The sequence below is a fragment of the Tasmannia lanceolata genome, unplaced genomic scaffold (genome assembly GCF_043159265.1).
Source record: "Tasmannia lanceolata isolate RefF3 unplaced genomic scaffold, GAP_Taslan_0.1 ptg000002l, whole genome shotgun sequence".
In the NCBI taxonomy this organism is placed as follows: Eukaryota; Viridiplantae; Streptophyta; class Magnoliopsida; order Canellales; family Winteraceae; genus Tasmannia; species Tasmannia lanceolata.
In genome coordinates, this window is record NW_027518679.1 from 45,281,829 (window position 1) to 45,300,561 (window position 18,733).

Here is an 18,733-nt window from a genome sequence, read left to right on the forward strand (position 1 = left end):
CTCCAGATTCCGGACTGCCCCAGAAGCCGGACTGCTCCAGACTCCGGACTGCTCCAGATTCCGGACTGCTCCAGACTCCGGACTGCCCCAGAGTCCGGACTGCTCCAAAATCCGGACTGCTCCGAAATCCGGACTGCCCCAGAGTCAGGACTGCTCCAAAATCCGGACTGCTCCAGATTCCGGACTACCCCAGATTCCGAACTGCCCCAGAGTCCGGACTGCCCCAGAAGCCGGGACTGCTCCAGATTCCGGACTGCCCCAGATTCCGGACTGCCACAGGCCGAGCCTCCACTTCCAATCAGAAATGTACTCTACCACATTTCCCCAAGTCACCATAATAACTTGGAGAACTGGGGGGCAACTGATGGGGTGCAAAAACGCAGCAGCCTGTTGGCTTCCAACACGTGGCTAGAGGAGGGCCCACTGCAGTACCCACGTCAGCAGGGGTAGTTTGGTAATTCCCTCGGAGTAGGTGAACCTGAGCCTATAGCTGGTCGACACCTGCTTTGGGGCATTAACTCCCCACCTACCCCAAACTTTCCCTATAAAAAAGGCTCCCAAAGCTCATAAATCAGGGTATTGAATTCTTACCCACCACTCTAAAAACCACCCCTTCACTCCGGCTCTTACTGACTTGAGTGTCAAAGGGTCTGTCCGGAGTACACTCCGGGTCGGCCATTCTGACCTCGTTTGCTTCTGTGCAGGACACAGTTAATCAGGGCTCTAACCTCCGTTTCACCTCCTCGAGCCCTCCAGCTCGTCTCTTACGTCACTGTCATATCTGTTAACTAATTTCGGGCCTAACAGTACCATTTGCCAAAGGCAAAGTTCTTGACATAGATCTGTGAAAAACCACACGAGAACCCAAAACTCCTAAAAAACAAGAGACAGCATTTGGACGAGCCTTGAAATATTACCTGCCGAATACAAATGAAAGAGCCTTGTGACTTGTGAGTAACCACTTTTCAAACGGAGAGGATTGCCAATATCAAAACGGCGGAGTGCGGATATAATTCTTACTCGCATATATAATCGTGAAAAAGGTCTCATCTTTCTCCACTTTCAAATAATCAAAATGAGCGAGGGAATTGGAGAGCCAATTTCTTTCTTCCGTTCCCAACTCCAAAACCGAAGGTTTCATTCTCTAATCTCTCTTTCTCTCCAATTTTCATTTCTTCAAATCTCATCATCTATCTCCCCTCTCTTTACAGATTCGACGAACAAACACTCCGAATTTTGGAATCGGTTTTGGTTTCGAAAGATGTGAAATCTCTGCTAGAAATTAGATCGAGCTTGAAACATCTCATGAGATCCGAAGCTGTCACTGTTTTGAAAGAAATCACAGAGAAATCTGTCGATCATAAGCTTTCTGTCGTGAATTTCTTCGTTAATGCCTTTGCTCTTGTAGGCGATGTAGAGGCAAGTTTTTTTTTTTTTTTTTACCTAATGAAATTATCTAGGGTTTGAATTTCAATATCTTTGTTTTTTTTTTTGTCTTATCTTTCAATTTTTATTATCATGCGAATAAACTTTAAGCATGCTTGTTGGAAAATTCAAATGGCTTGAACTTGTAGGTTTGCTATGAGAATTATCAGTATAATATTCCATGGAAAACATAGAGGGATCTTATCTTGTACGGTTGTTATTAGAGACACTAGATTTGGAAATTGATGCAGAATTCTACTAGCATTGCTACAGATGGATAATCTTTCAGCAATTAGCATAGAAAGTAGTGGTTAAATATGGAAAATTCAGAAAAAATTGGTACCTAGTTATGAAGAAGATTCATTTCTAAAGTCACAAGAGTATAGATACGCATTTTGTGGAGAAAGCAGATTTGGAGGTCAGGGAGGTTGCCTTGACTAATGATGTTTGCTTGGGCAAGGTAGTAGATGCAAAAGAAATTGCATAAAATGTCTATGATCTTGGAGATTAAAAATTGTTTAGTGGTTCTTTTGTAAAACACCAGCGAGTAATCATGTGGCAATTGGGCTGGAAACTCAACTTGAGATTTTTTATTTTATTGCAGTGTGTGGTGTTTTTTAATTTGAATTTTAGATGATGCTTTGTGGTATTTTGATCGTCGGTTGTTTATTTAAGTCATTCGGCAATTTAAATAAGTGAGTTTCTAGTTTTAGATTAGGGAGGTATTTTCTTCGATTAAAAGGAAAATTAGGAGTCTTTTGAAGTTATAAGGTGAATAGAATAGGAAGATTGGGTTTATGGAAGAGATTGGGGCTGATAATGGATACACACCCACACATTCTCTTCAAAAGACATTTGTATGTTTTTTTTTTTTTTTTGTATTACGTTTTATGAAGTTGTCTTTTCTGCTTGTTTCTCATGAAACAATATTATGTTCTTGTTTCCTTGGTCGTAGAATTTCCCTTATTTTAATATGATTTTTTTTTTTGTTGAATTATAATCATGAAATTACTTGAATAGAATGTTTACAACAATTTAGTTCAATCTTTTAGTCAACCTTTTGGCACATTCTTGATTCCGTCTTTATGTTCATGATTCGCGCTTCAACTAGATCTTATGAAAAGATTTTAAACACACTGGAGGCATGCATGTTTCCTTATTTATTTAGGGAAATGACGTCAAACTTTACAAATTCTGTGATAAATATAGTATCCGCATTTCCATTTTTTTTTTTCATTGAGTTTCAATACTTGTTCTATGCTGATATCTTTATTTCCAATTTGACATGTTTTTCTTGGTTTTCAGAGCTGTTTGACACTGAAATACGAGGCCTTTGCCTTACGGGACCTTAAATATGCAAATCATCACGAGATGCAAGTTTCATATGTGGAATGGCTAACTTTTGCCGATGATTCACTGGATAATGGATTTTATTCAATTGCGGTCAAGGTATATATTTTGATACCTATGATTGACTAGTAATAGTAATTAGTTGAGAAATACATAATTTCTTGCCACTCCTTAATAAAAACCCACAAATTGCTTGAACCTATTAGCTACTGTCCCAAGAATTTCATCTTTCTGAACTTTAAAAAAAAGAGATTATCTTAACACCAATAACTGCAGCTTAAAAAAGATTATCTTAATACCAATAACCGCAGCACTACTTTAAGCTTTTTCCCTTTTCTTTTTAGTAGTTACTGTCCCTGGACCTTGAGTAGTTTGTAGTACTAATCATTCAAGAAATACATGAGACGGAAATTATGAGGCAATCTAGTATTTGCAGTGAGTCCCTCTATTAAGTATTCATGCATTACCATGTAAACTCCCAATTCCCTGGCAAAAGTTTTCGCTACTAAAAAACGAAAGCCTAAAGCCGTTGAACCTACTCACTGTATGTCCTAAAAGTTTCATATTTTTTAACTAAAGAAATTGAAGAATTTGATTATCTTCTTAGTAAAAACATTTATACCCCTACTTTAATTTTCTTCATTTTTCATCTTCATGCTTATTATACGTAAACCTTATGTAATAGATTATACTAGATTTTTTGTAAATATTCAGAAATTAGAAAACCAACTTCCATGAAAATTGCTCTCATGTCGTGCAGATATTTCCAAAATGACTCCATGGATTGTACAATACTCAAATGAAATTATCGTTCCATATGTGCTTCATTTTGGAACTGTGACTACCTCAATCAAATAATAGACATTGACTTATAAATGTTTATAACTCTATATACCAGGCTAGATATTTCCACCCCTTTTCAGCTTTGCCTTGTTTTATTTGTCATTAGTGTTTCTAAGGTGTAATTTCGAAATGACTAGAAAGAACATTCTGCTTCTCCTTGGTTTGGTTTGAAAATCGATGATAAGAGAGTAACTGCGTTTGAAAATCGAAGATAAGAGAGAAATTGAGAAAGAGGAAGAAGAATAAGAGGGGAGGGAGAGGTAACTAGATTGACAAATAGATCGATATATAGATTAACAGAGAGAGTGCATGGAACTGATGTGAACTGGTACCTCGATACAGTCAAGGTGAACCCTTGAGTGTTAGAGAATTCCTTCGACTTGATGGACCCATAAACGAGACGTTGGAGGCATCATCTTCATTTCTATCACCGTTGGTTTCAGGAAGATGTGTATAGTTGCTGGCAGATAATTCCACCATAGATGGTACCTTAGTTGGATGGGATTGGTAGCTTCATGAAGCCCAATGGTCGTGGCTTTGATCTTCCATTCAAATATATGCACTAACAAGCCAATTTCAAATTCGATTCCCCTTTATCAATTCCTCCTGCCCATTGAATACATTTAATCATTCTAATTGACCTCTTCTTTGCATAGCCTTAAAAATTCCTCTTTGGAGATGTCTTTGATATAATCGCTTTTCTAGAGGTGGATAGTTGTCGTCGATTAGAGTCGATATTTGATAGCTAGGTTTGACCATCTGAGGCTTTTACTCAAATTTCTTCCCCCCATCGTCTACGTGTACACCCAACCCATGCTTGCATGAGTTTGAAGCCATGTTGTCGTGTCCAAGGTTTTAAATTTCGGTTTTGGTACCGATTTCGGACCCCACCGAAATCCGAAATTTCGGGCCGAAATTTGGTATTTCGTTTCGAGGTTCAAAATTCTGAAATTTTGTAACATTCCCCCCCCCCCCCTTTTTTTTTCTTTTTTTAAATGACATTTTCTCGAAATTTCCGAAATTCCAAATTTCGGGAAATTTCGGTTTCGGTCCCCACCGAAATCCAAAATTTCGGATTTCAGCCGAAATTTAAAACCATGGCCGTGTCCTTGACGATTTGACCTTGCCATCCTCTCTCTTCTTCTTCTTCTCTCTCTCTCTCTCTCTCTCTCTCTCTCTCTCTCTCTCTTCCATTCTTCCTTCTCTCTTCCTCCATATTTTCCCTTTCTCCCTTCTCTTGGTTGGAGTGATCAAACCAATGAGAAACAGAAAGGGCTTTTGAAAGTAGATTTGGAGAAATAGTAAAGCTAAATCGAACATGCTTGGAGAATCTGTAACTTGCGAACACCCTTCAAGGTGCCTTTAAACACTCCTATTTCCTTCTTTCCATACCATCCATAGGGTAGCAGCAAAGAAAAGGTTCCATGGGATCCTGCCTCTAGAAGGCCATGGGGCATACACCCACGACTCGATTGTATTTTTGCTGCTATCTTAGTTTCAAATTTGTAGTCTGGGCTTCAAAAGTATTAAAGTGTTATTGAGGTTCAATTGTGTTCATGTATTCTTTTTTTTTTTTTTTGGGCATTATATGTATCTTTTGCTTTTATGCTTTTATAGGGGTATGAAAATGCACTTCTACACATTCAGCCAACTGACATTGTAAATTCCAAACCTGACATCTTCTTTTCCGAGGCACAAGTTGTTGTAAAAATTCAGGAACTCAGAGACATTGCCAGGACATTAGTTGCTTCACAGTCTGGTATGCATTTTTCACGAGTAATCTTGAAAACAATCATTATTTTAATTGCCAATTCCTTTACATTGTTTGTAGGCTCTGTCTTGTTATCCTTATCTTATGTAGCTAATATCAATAATAATGACATTGTAACTATGCATCCCATCATACTAACCTCTTTTGTTTGTTTTCGGTATGATAGCAAATGTTTTAGAGGATCTTTTGAAACCTTTTATCATTTTGAGAAAAAAAATAAAGCACATGTCTGTAAAGTAAGAAAAGTGAAATTGCGGGAGGCCTCCCAAGGCTTTAACAAAGTTACCGAAATGAAATGTGTTTTTTACATTTTTTTTATAAAGGATGAATAGGAACCTACTCCAGCTCTAAAATGTGGTGAGGAACCTAATCCAACTCTGACTGGAAAACTGACTTAATAATGTAAAATGTTATAAAGCGAGAGTTAGGAAATGACATATGCACAAGCAAATGGTAACATAATTTTGTAAGCCAATATGCATGATTCAAAACATGGAAAGCAAAGAAAACCAAGTGGGATAATGGGTATTGTGGAATGGGGTTCGTCTTTTTACATCATTGACATGGGGTTTACAGATTACAGGAAAGGTTTTAACTATTGCTTCATTCTGGTATTCCATCTGAATTTTGTTGGATTTTATGCTGTGTATGGCCTAATTAGTTGCCGTTTATAATTTTGATTTTAAGTTGAAATATTATGCTTTCTCTCTGTTTTTTTCATATTTATATAATGCACATGTCCTTAGGGCTGCAACTCGGGTCGGGCGGGTCGGGTTTTGGAGAACCCAACCCTACCCGAGAAATATCTCGGGTCGGGTCGGGTCGGGTTTTTTTTCGGAAAACCCACGATTCCCAAACCCGGCCCTACCCATGATAAATCTCGGGTCGGTTCGGGTCGGGTCGGGTTTTTTCACGTTGACGCAAATTTTTAAGGAAAATTCTTGTTTGGCAAGGCAACTCAACTCATAGAAGCAGAAATTACACTCACATTACACTTGAATCAAACAATGATGTAATTACACTCACATCACACTTGAATCAAACAATGCTGTAATCAAACAATGTTGTAATTACAATCAAACACTGCTGAATCAAACACTTGAATTAACTCAACTCATAGATGCAGAAATTACACTCACATACAGTAACAGTGGGTGCGTGGGTTTTCACTTTTAACTTTGGGATAATTACATTTACACCCCCTCTAGTTTCTGACACATCCGCTTCCACCCCTATAGTTTAAAACGTGACAAATACACCCCTGTAGTTTCAATTTGTTTAAGGTTTGCCCCCTCAGCTGAAGGTTCGTCCATAGATTGAAGGGTTAGGATGATCCGATGGAGCTGATTTTTTGGGCACACCATATCTATGTCAGGACCCATCAAATGAACGCTTTGGATCATCCAAATAATGTGGCCCCACATTGTTTGGATGATCCAAAGCGTTCATTTGATGGGTCCTGACATAGTTAGGGTGTGCAAAAAAAATCAGCTCCATCGGATCATCCTAACCCTTCAATCTATGGACGAACCTTCAGCTGAGGGGGCCTACCTTAAACAAATTGAAACTACAAGGGTATATTTGTCACGTTTTAAACTATAGGGGTGGAAGTGGATGTGTCAGAAACTAGAGGGGATGTAAATGTAATTATCCCTTTAACTTTTAACTAACAATAGAAAAAAATGTACTTACTATAACTTATGTAACTCGGGTCGGGTCGGGTTGGGCCCCTTCAAACCCGGCTCGACCCGAGATTCATGCGGGCTTTTGAATGCTGAACCCGGCTCGACCCGAAACCCATGAAACCTGAACCCGACCCAGGCTATTTTCGGGTCGGGTCGATGCGGGTCGGGTTTTACCCGGCTCGAGTTGCAGCCCTACATGTCCTGATTCAGTCTCCTTTATATTGTCCATTTTAAGTGCATCCAAGCTTATGTAGTTACGTATTTTTGGATTCTATTAGTTGATTCTGTTAAACAATCATATAAAGGGATCGAAGGAATCTTTGCTACCTATTCAACTTCGTCAAGCTGATTTTACCTTCTAAATTTAATGGGACCACAGAAACAACAATGATTGGGCAGAGGGAATGGTTATGTAATCTGTGCTTGAATTTTAAGTTTGTCTAGTAATATGTCATTGTGGGTCTTATTGTATAGTACCTCCACTAATTCATTAAGATATCTTGACGCGTCTTTCATATCTTCTGAAAAGTTTGATGTCCTATTCATTGCATCTTAACTCATAACATTCTAATGAACCACTCTATTTTTGTATAATCCCATCTTCCCTATTGAATGAGAGGGAAATATTCGTGCAATGCTATCGTTTTCCAATACAACTTTTAATCTTAATTAGGCATACAAGGATTTAAGTTGTATACTCCATATTCTTTCTAATATGCTCAAACCTAAAAATACAGGCAGCACTACCAATTTGAACGGTTGAATACTGGAATCAATAATGCCATAGCTTGGATGTGAGAAACTCATTTATCTAAGTTTCCATTATCACTATCTTGTGTAAATCTAGTGAGGACATGGTTTCGTTTGAAGTTCTTGCTTCACTTTATCCTCTCCCGGTCAGTAGTATTCAGTTTACTAAAAGCATTTTCTGGAATTTTTTTTAAGGTCAAAATCTTTATGGACAGCTTGTGAAGTGAGACTTCATGCTGTCTTCTGTTATTTTTAAAATTATTTGTGTTTTGTTATTTATCAGTTCAGGCACAGACAGCTGTGTACTTGAAAAAGAAAGCCACCCAAGAAAACAATAAGCGTGGTTCTTATTCGATGTATACACAAAATTCAGCGAGTTTAATGTTCAGAAGTGGTATCAAGAAAAGGAACATCCAAAAGCTACATGAAAGTCAACGTCTGAACAAGAATATTGCTGGTTCATAGACAATCCTATACACATCTTCCACGGCTGTGCATTGTTTTTCTGTTTACACAATGAGTTAAATCTCTCAGGCCTTTCTGTTTATATCAAGACATGCATGCTGTTTGCTTGACCTCAGGTATGCTATAGTAATGGGAAATTTGGAATGTTGTACAAAATGAGGGACTCAGAGGCTCATGGTACTAGGATTCAGTTGGCCAACTTCCAAACTCTATATCATGACAGTATGGTGCTTGAAAATGTAGATTCTTGATTGATCAAGAAATAAAATTGAAGATGTTCTTCATTCTACATTCCTTTACAAATGTTAAGAATAGGATAGAATAGCGCATTCACATGTATTTATGTGGGTTGTGATAGGGACCGTCATCAAGTAATGGCATGGATGTAATTATTAATCTCATTAAAGGAAGTCCTGGTGATCATAAGATCACCCTTCTCATTCTGTAATGCATCATCATCAACATCATCATCTCCTTCTTCTCGCTTCTTTCTTCTATTCGCTTCCTCATTCCACGTCTTGGGAGGTTTTCTTCAAGAGCCATCACCTTGGCTACTGTGGCTACTGGGGGTAGGTTTCCATCACCTTGGGTACTGTCGCTATTGATCCTTACTCGCCAATCTCATCCATAATAGCGCTTATGGACAAATCAACAACTTAAACGATCATAACAAGAGTCTCACCACTGTTATAGACAACTGTAAATGATGTACGAGCCTTCCACACTTCATCACTGCTCTTCCTTGCCATGAATTATCCATAGCTGACTTTGCCTTTGTAGGGACAAGCTTCACTCTACAATTACGTGCAAAGTGGCCATTCCTTGCACAATGACAACAATACTTAGAAGCATCATCCTCTTGTGCCTTCTTGCCGTCCTTCTCTTGGTTGTTCAAATCTCCCTTGTTTTTTTGAACCCTCTCCACGGTTCAATTTACAGTTAGATCAACACTTCTCCATTGTGTCCTTTGATAACAAATCCTTTTCCCTGTCCTCGATCTTGAAGCCGGTTGTTTAAGTGAGCGCTATCTTGTGAGATAGCAACGGTTGCAATCTATTGATCAAGAGTCTCCTCAGCTTAGATTCTTTGATTTTATTTTCAGGATCTAATTGGGACAACTCCTTAAATGTGTTGTTCTTCATGCTAAGGAAATACTTTGAACCAAAGAGATTTTTTTTTGTTCTTCACTAGCAGTTAGAGACAATGAGTTTTCTTTTTCGGAAATAACCTGACAAACTTATCCCACACTTCTCTAGGAGCTTTTACAACTTAGAGACATATTAACATGCCTTCATCAACTGGCTGTTTCATTGCATAACTACTCCTTGGCCTTGACTTTCGAATTAGTCTTTTGATTAGGTCTTATGGGACCATATTTGATCCACACATTACGTCTGATAATTTTTGTCCTTGTAGGACAACTCCATACCAAAGTTTAAGGGGGGAACTAAGGGGGGAGAAGCCTTACAGTCAAATTATTGATGAACCACAACAACTCTGAAGGTGTACCATGGCAGAGGCTTCCAAGGAAGAATAGCCTAAGACACTCTCAAAGATCCCAATATACGCCCATCAAGCTAGCTGATTACGTAATTCAAGAGTATTGAGCAGCTTAAGGGTGCGTTCTTTAACCATCTTTTAGAGTGATTTTTCGTTTTTTTAGCCTAAAAAAATCAGAATGGTGTTCTTTTGCAATTTCAACCACTCTTCTAAGAATTAATCCTAATTTTTAGGCATTATTTTATGGAGCGAAAGTTTCTCGCACTATCGCACGATCTCAGTCTCACTATAATCTCAACTTTTTAGCGTAAACGTGTCCACTCTCCAACTTTTTTGGGTGAAACTGTGTTTCCAACATCACCAAAATTGAAAATTTGTAAAGGTTAAAAAAACACAATCCTAATCTAGAAGGACTCTAGAGGATAAAAATTAATCCTAATTTTTAGAATGGATATCTAGAGAATGGTTAAAGAACACACCTTTAAACTCTTAGGTTCAGTGTTCTGTTATCTGTCAATCATGTGTTTTTAGATCTCCCTCTCATGTGTTTTGAGTTAGGGATTGCGTCTAGTTCCCATCAATGTGACTTCTTTATCTTTATCTAATAAACTGGTAGAGGTTCCCGCCAAACCTCAGCTTACCCATGAAAAAACACCTTCATACAAGACTTCCAAAGCTCATAGTTAGAGTGGTTCAATTTTCTCGATAACGAATAACTTGCATCATCAGACATCTTGTTCAAATCTAATCTTCTTTCATGGTTGACTACTCATGTGCTTTGAGTTAGGGATTGCGTCTAGTTCCCATCAATGTTACTTCTTTATCTTTATCTAATAAACTGGTAGGGGTCCCCGCCAAACCCCGGCTTACCCGTGAAAAAAACCTCCTTACAAGACTTCCAAAGCTCTTAGTTAGAGTGGTTCAATTTTCTCGATAATGAATAACTTGCATCATCTGACATCTTGTTCAAATCTAATCTTCTTTCATGGTGGCTACTCTCAAAGTATTGAACCCGTGAACACAATTTGAACACTATGACTTCTCCCAAAGAATCAATCTCGAACACCTTTGTTCTATGCTCTTGAGTATCTATTGAGTTTGAGTAAGAACACTCTTATTGTACCCTCAATACACAAACCGAAGCGGTTCGCCCCTATACGTCTAAATGCACCTTGGAGATAGTCCAATCGGGGCGCCCATGTAACTGTTTCTGTGAAAGGGCGCCCTTCAGTTTAGACTTCCCTTTTAAAAAAACTTCCTACATAAATTATTGTGGGGCTCACATAATTGCATGGGGAGAGAGAACTAAGTTCTGACTAAGAAATTTCATGGACATGAAAAAAGGTGGAGGAATCTTAAATTCAGATGTTCCTTTTCTTATATTATCTCTAACCATTACAATGATTTTGACAAAAATGGTGGAAGGAATGAAGTGTAAAAACAAAAACTTTGGTTTGTTTTCTTCTCATATATACATAGATCCATCTCCTCCACGTGAACGCCAAAACAAAACTAGGAAGCCGAATATGAAGTAAATTCTGTTTGGGGATTGACAATGCCGCCCATGTTTCAATCACTTGGGGACTCTTTTGTTTACTTAACAAAACCCTAATCTACTCCGTATGTCACATGCTAGGGTTGACCCATCACCCCATTAACTTAAAATACTTTTTCTAACACCTATTAGGATTCCCCCCCCTCTCTCTCTCTCTCTCTCTCTAACCCAGTTGCTTAACTTTTACTCCCCTCTCGGTCTTATTAAATCAATTGCCAAGTTTTCTAATACAGCCAAGTCCCCCCTCCCCTCTCTCTCTCTAACCCAGTTGCTTAACTTTTAATCCCCTCTCAGTCTTATCAAATCAATTGCCAAGTTTTCTAATACAGCCAAGTCTAATAATATGTTTTTTTTCTACTCATCCCTCTCATCTTTCTAACATATCTAGAGATTTTATACAGTGAGTGCACGTGAAGTCCAGCCTTTTTCTAGAAAGGACAAAGGGGCACGTGAAGTCCAGTCTTTTTTAGAAAGGACAGTGGGGCCCACTTCAAAGGATGATCCAAACCGTTCGTTTGTTGGGCCACAGCGTAAATAGGTTGTACCTCATAATTAGGATGATCCTACACCTCGAGATGACATCACAAAAAACTAGTGAAAAGAAAAAATACCTATTTAGAATTGGTTTTCTGTTTACCTGGTTTTTAGGAGCTTTTCATGCTCCCCTCACTCCCACCCTCTCATGTCTCTCCATGTCTGGCCCATTCACTCACAAGTCACAACTAGCCCCTCAAATATTCCATGGAATATTTTTCCGTGGTGACTAAACATGGCAATAGTCGTGAGTGGAAGTGAAACAATCTCTCAGATGATTACATGCAAATAATTTTTAGAGGTATCCAAGGAGGAAATAAGTTTTACAATGCAGTTAAATTTATTCATTACCCAATTGCCCAAGCTGTTCCAACGCTCCTCTCTATATTCATCTGAACAAATGTGCTCTCCATCACAAGAAAGGAAGTAGAAAATTTGTGCCATTTCATAACAAAAAAATACATCATGCCCAAAGAGACTCTTGTGAGAGGCTCTTGCATACATTGCTATAGGAGGCAAAGTTGATGAACTGGGGAGGGCTATTGAGATTGTTAGAAATCCCAAGTGATTTCTCTTCTGGGCCTAGGTGGTGGCTTGGTAAAGGAGGCTGTTTCTGCATCTGAATGCATAAGATCTCTGCTTGGGTCACTGCAAGCTGCATTTGCAATTGAGTGACTTGGTTCTGCAGGTAAGAGATTGTCCCGACGCAGCCATAAACGGGGTCCCGTACTCTCGCATTTGCTTCGTAGACTAGGCTACTCACAGCGTCCTCTCTTTGATCAATCGGAAGCTCCTGTTAGAAGACTGGTTAGAATAAGTAAATTACTAAACCATACTTCAGCAATATGATATCAAAAGCATAAAATTGAGAAACAATGTGGCAATTTTTGTTAATAAAACCAAATTATGTTAAGAGAGAGAGGGAACCTGAAGAATTTTGCTAACATTGCTAGCACCAAAGACCTTGTGAACAATGGCGAACTTATGCGGGTCGTCGGAAGGGAAGAATGGTGTGAAGATACAGTCCTTAGCGCAGCGTCGGCGCAGCAATTTGCACGAAGCGCAGGGCGAGTTTCCTCCCATTTAGGCCTTCGGGATGTGTGTGTGTGCGAGAGAGAGAGAGAGAGAGAGAGAGAGAGAGAGAGAGTTGTGTTTGGAAAATGGCCTGTGGAAGAGAAAGTAAGGAAGAAGACTTCACAAGGAAAGAGAGGAAGAGAGGCGGGTGGAGTGCTTATTTATACACTAAGGGCCGGTAAAAGTCGATGGAAAATGTTTGGTTTTGAAGGAAATGTCCAACCATACTAATCAAGAGGAATTCTAGACTGAAGGGAGCCCTTGCAAAAAAGAGGTGAAAGGGCTCCCCCATTGGCTGCACATCACCATCATCTGATGGTGATGTGCAGCCAATGAGGGAGCCCTTGCTGCTGGTGATGTGCAGCCAATGGGGGAGCCCTTTCACCTCTTTTTTGCAAGGGCTCCCTTCAGTCTAGACTTCCTCTACTATGAATTATATTATATTTATTAAAAAAATTAACAAGCTTCCCTTAATTTCTTCTTCTAGCAATGGGGTGGAGAATAAAAGAAGGAGTGCACGAGAAGCATAACATGTGCTTACTCACATGATGCCTGCTTTTTGTTAATTAGAAGCACAACTTTTTTTTGTCTTTTTTTTTACCCGACAAAAGACGACCTATAGTATTGTGAATCCATAAATAACATGTTGAATTCTTAAGTAACCACCTGATCTCCTTCAAGGACATAGAGACGGCCACCTACTATAATGTCAAATGCCCACCCATTGTCACGTTGGAGACGAAAACATGAATGACAGGGGTTGGGTTTTCCCCATGTAAAAAGATGCAAAAACCCTTAATATCCTCTACTTTTTGCCACTGAAAATTTATTTTTTTAAACAAAATAAGAAGTGATGATGCTGACTGTTAGATACTTTTGTTTAGGATGGTTATCATCCGGACACACTGATTATTAATGGTGGTGAAGGCAAGACAACCAAGTGTGAAGATCGATCTTGTATGAATACTTGAATACTCGCAAGATCTTCAGCACCCACCAAAGACAAGTACCCTCTCCCTAGATGAGATATTGTCAATTACCTAAAGAGACACCCACACCAAGCTGGTTCACCAAGTGATATGCCATGCTCATGCGCACATTCTTCCCTTCAGCGCCTCCATCTGCATTGATCTAGGCACCCCAAATTTTTGTAGGTATTATTTCTTGCGGGAGCGAGACCAGCACAATGACTAGAGGGCCGAAGTGCGATGTGCGCAGTGAAAGGTCTGATCGACGTACAATCGACACTATGTAGAGAAATAATTTTCACTTATCTTAAGTCATCATATTTCCTATAGTTATACCCATGCGTATATAAAGCACTCAAAGATAAGCATAAGAAGAAAAATATTAGCATTGAGAAAAGATAATCCTAATCTATCCTAACTGCATAATGGTCAATGTTGGACAGCCAAATCTAACACCGTAATGATCCAACTGTCAGATCTTGTGAGATCCGATCTTTATTCTAACAGACTCCTCTATTGCATTTTCATAATAATATATAATTTTTTTTGTTATTTCTTCAGCCATACATTCATCGTCTGAAGTTCTCAGAATGATGATTGAGCATCTCAAAAATAATTTGACCTTAACAAGGTATGAGGTATCTTTTCTTTTTTCCGAAGGAAGCAACGGCTTCTCAATATTATCAACCATATATATTAGAGCCCAAATTTGCTACAGCTAAATGACCATTTTTGTGTGGCTTCAACTGTGCTCACTTCAGTTGCTCTATCAAATTAAGGGCCCGTTTGGATACCTCATATTTTGTATTTGGAATTGACTTTTGAATACAAAATGAATAGATCTGCCAACTCATGTTGAGGGAGACAGAGAGGGAAGGGGGTACTTCCTACTCGAGGGGAAAGGTTGAGGAGCAAATATGGTGAAGGAAACTGCCACATCTGTGGATTTCCAATTACTTATTTCCATAGCATATTTGGAAATCTGTTTTTTTTTCCACTGTCAGTTGCTGATTTGGAAATCCAAGGATTTGATCCGGATCCAAATCACAACGCAAACTGGGCTGCAAATGTGAGAAATCCAAATCAAAATCTTCTCAGCATCCAAACGGCCCTAAGGCCACGTTTGGATTCCTCGTGTTTTTGTATCTGGATTTGAGTTTTGGATACAAAACACACCAATCATCCTCATGCTCATGTTGTGTGTGTGTGTGTGAGAGAGAGAGAGAGAGAGAGAGAGAGAGAGAGGGAGAGAGAGAGAGAGAGAGAGAGAGAGAGAGAGAGAGAGAGAGAGGGAGAGAGAGAGGTCTAGAGGTCAGGCTGCTGCTGCAACGAGGTCGAGGAGAGGAGCAGCGAGGGTGAAGGTAATTGCCACAAATAATGATTTCCACATAATGTTTTGCTGAACAGATTTGCAAATCAGATATTTTTCACTGTTGTAGCTGATTTGGAAATCTAAGGATCTGATTCAGTTCCAAATCTCAACTGCAAATGTGAGAAACCCGAATCTAAATCTTGTGGGTATCCAAATGTGGCCTAAATGATTTTTTGAATTTTCATTGAGCAAAATGGATCAAAGTGGATTCAGAATTTCCGTTACGTTTTCTTGTTCAGATCTTATCAAGCACATTCTTTTTTTCCCATGATTTGGTTTCTTTGGTTCACTGGGTTGAAAGTTTTTTGTTGAATGCTCAAAAGACTTACTATGTTGCAAGAAGATGACCTCTGATCATAGGATGATCAGAAGCATGGATTATAACAAATTGTGAAAAAAGATATCCTTTTAGGCCCTGTTCGGCGCAGATTGTGACAACCGATTGTAAGTCCAAAACCTATTATTGCACTCAAAATTACATTTAAATTTGAGGCCGATAATAGGTTTAGGGCTGACAATCGGTTGGCATAATATGAAAAGAAGGGGTGTGATGTGGTCATTTTTAAGCATATTATCTTCTTCAATGAAGGAATCAAACAACAATTGACAATGAAAGAAAAGATGGTGAGCCATGAGTGACTCTCTTTGTCTATTGAGAGTCACCATGAGTGACTCTCTTTGTCTATTGAGTGAAAATCTGAAATACATTTCAAAGAGAACGAGTGTCCAACAAGCGAAAGGAGGAGGCCTTTGTGAGCTTTAACATGTGTGAGTGTATTATCCATGCACCCAATGCATTATCCTTTTTATAGTGTGTCAGTGTCAAATGCACGCGCAAACAATGCCAATCCACATCCAAACTCTATCTCTAACTATATCTCTCTCTATAGGGAAGGGATCACTATGAGGTTTAACATATGTAGTAGAAAAAACAGAAGAGGGTACTATCCATGGACCCAATAATGCATTATCTTTAACGTGTGTCGAATGCACGTTCAAACAATGGCAATATACATCCAAAGTCTCTCTCTCTTTCTCTCTCTCAACGACTGTCCAACACACAAAACGAAGGATCTTTGCGAGCTTTAACATAAAATATGTGGGATAGAGAAGGAAAAAAAGTGAATGTATTATCCATGGACCGGATGCATTATCTCTAGCATACGTTGAATGCACCCTCTAGCAGTAGCAATCTTTTTCTTTTGAGAGAAAGATATATGCTTGAATTTAACAGTAGCAATCCACATCCAAAATCTCTCTCCCCTCCCCCTCTCTCTTTCTAGGTGTCTGGACAACACAAGAAATTAAGGAAGATATCTTTGTGAGCTCTAACATGTGTGGTAGAGAATGAAGAAGCGTATTATCCATGGACCCAACAAATTATCTTTAGCGTGTGTGGAAAGCACGCTCCAAGAAAGCAATCCACATCCAAAATCTCTCTGTCTCTCAGTCTCATCGTGTGCTTTGGTATATGCCTGGAATCTCATATTAAGTTGACACTTTGACACCTAAAATATATTTTATAGTCGGCCTTTTTCTCAATTACGGTGCATTTTTCTCAATTATTTAGCGAATGAGGACTTTAGCGAATGAGGACAGGATAGTTAATTAGACCAATACAATACTGATGGATATATCCTATCAACCGTATGTTTCAAAATAACGTAAATGGTTGGTCAGGGGACTATCGATCTATTGTGACAAAAAGATATAAGTGGTTTGTCATAAACAGCTTTAGGTTTCACACCAAAGATCTCGAGAGGAATAGTAAAAACTCAAAATAGTGGAGTTATTGTGACTGCAAAAACATCAAACTTTGCAAGTGAGAGATAAGGAAGAGATAAAAAGAGAAGAGAGAGAAAGGAAGAGAAGTGGGTTTCTTCCTTGGGTTTTTCTTCTTGGGTTTTCTTTTGGGGCTAGGTCTTGGGGGAGAGAAGTAAGGAAAGGGTTGCAGGTTTTGGGTTAAATCCATTATAATCCTTGTATATTATTTTCTTATAGTGGAGATCGTGTTTCTTGCCCGTGGACATAGGCTTGGCCGAACCACGTAAAATCTTAGTGTTCATAGTTTCTTGTTTTACTTTTTTGTTAATTTGTGCACGATCGGATTGATTTGCTTGGCGGATTTTCTCAACTAAGGGTGTCAATTTTAGCTCGGGCTCGGAAGCTCGCTCGAGCTCGGCTCGAATCCTTAACGAGCCGAGCCCGAGTTAGGCCAGGCTCGGCTCGTTAAGGCTCGTTAAGAATTTAATATAGTTAAATATTTATATTATATATTAATATATACACTAAAAGGGTTGTCTAGGGAGTGAAAGGGGGAGGCAAAATATGTCACTTCTATTTTGGAACCCCATTTGTTACTTGGACCACCCCCCTAGTGTAAAAAGAGTAGTAAAAAAACACTAGATAGGGCTGTCCAGGGAATTCGAGCTCGATAAGGCTCGCGAGCCTGGCCGAGCTTGACCGAGCCGAGCTTTTGAGCTTAACGAGCCGAGCCGAGCCTGGCCAAGCTCGGCTCGGCTCGGCTCGTTTACACCCCTATTCTCAACAGATGGGTAGCAATGAATTGGATTATTATACACACCTAAAAGACATTGTTATTCAAGTGTAACTGGGTTCATGTTTTGATACCGGAGAAATGAATCAGGAAAGACGAGCTTGAGTTCACACTGGTGAATTTAACTGATATTTAAGTCTGAATGAACCTTTTTTTGCTAGCAGTTCAAGTAGAGCACATATTTTTGTCCAACCAATGGCATGTGCCGCCAATTGGCATCAGCTAGTCCCAGCAGCCTCAATGACCCCAATGTTGGTGGAATGCTATGCATAAATTTTACCATATTTGCAGACGTTTAAATTTTTTAAAGTAAAATATTTTTAGATAAATATATCTTAGGTATCCCTCGGATAAGCTCTATCTGAGATAGCGCCCAGAAATAGAGGTTTTGGTGATGTTAGATATTGATTCTATAAGACCTAACAAAGATAGGGTGTTCCTCAAAAATCATCTCGATAGGATCATGCTAACCCATGATTTGTGGAGGTTTAAAATCGACGCTATAAAATGAGTCCATTTTGTGCCTCCACAAAGTGAATGGTTAGGAGGATCCTATGGAGATGATTTTTTAGGAACACACTATCTATGTTAGTTTGTACATCTAGCCTTCCCCAGACCCCGCAATGGTAGGAGCCTCGTGCACTCAGCTGCCCTTTACACTATCTATGCTAGGTCCTATGGAATGAATGGGTAGGATGGCTTATTTATAAGGGAAAACTACTAGAAACCCCTTGGATAGAAACATATCTACAAGATTCCCCCAAAAAATTTCGTAGAAATGGCTTTTTATTTTTTTCTTTTACCCATTTTACCCCTCATTATATTACCCTTAGAAATCTCTAAAATCTCTCCATCACTGAAAAGCAACATTAAATCCTTCGAAA

At 39.0% G+C, this 18,733-nt stretch overlaps 2 protein-coding genes across 2 annotated transcripts; one reads left to right on the forward strand and one right to left on the reverse strand.

The window, feature by feature from the left end:
- The first annotated feature begins 986 nt into the window (after positions 1-986).
- On the forward strand, positions 987-8,642 carry LOC143885433 (protein DOUBLE-STRAND BREAK FORMATION). Its single transcript, XM_077389608.1, has 5 exons — positions 987-1,134; positions 1,212-1,419; positions 2,731-2,874; positions 5,236-5,377; positions 8,108-8,642. The coding sequence occupies exons 1-5, from the start codon at positions 1,076-1,078 to the stop codon at positions 8,287-8,289; spliced, it is 735 nt and encodes a 244-aa protein (XP_077245723.1). The 5' UTR covers positions 987-1,075; the 3' UTR covers positions 8,290-8,642.
- A 3,557-nt stretch (positions 8,643-12,199) lies between these two features.
- LOC143885441 (LOB domain-containing protein 12-like) lies at positions 12,200-13,093 on the reverse strand. The gene is made up of 2 exons (XM_077389622.1): positions 12,806-13,093; positions 12,200-12,671 (listed from the first exon to the last, which is right to left on the reverse strand). Exons 1-2 carry the CDS (start codon positions 12,959-12,961, stop codon positions 12,342-12,344), a joined length of 486 nt encoding a protein of 161 aa, XP_077245737.1. The 5' UTR covers positions 12,962-13,093; the 3' UTR covers positions 12,200-12,341.
- Between the last annotated feature and the right edge of the window lie 5,640 nt (positions 13,094-18,733).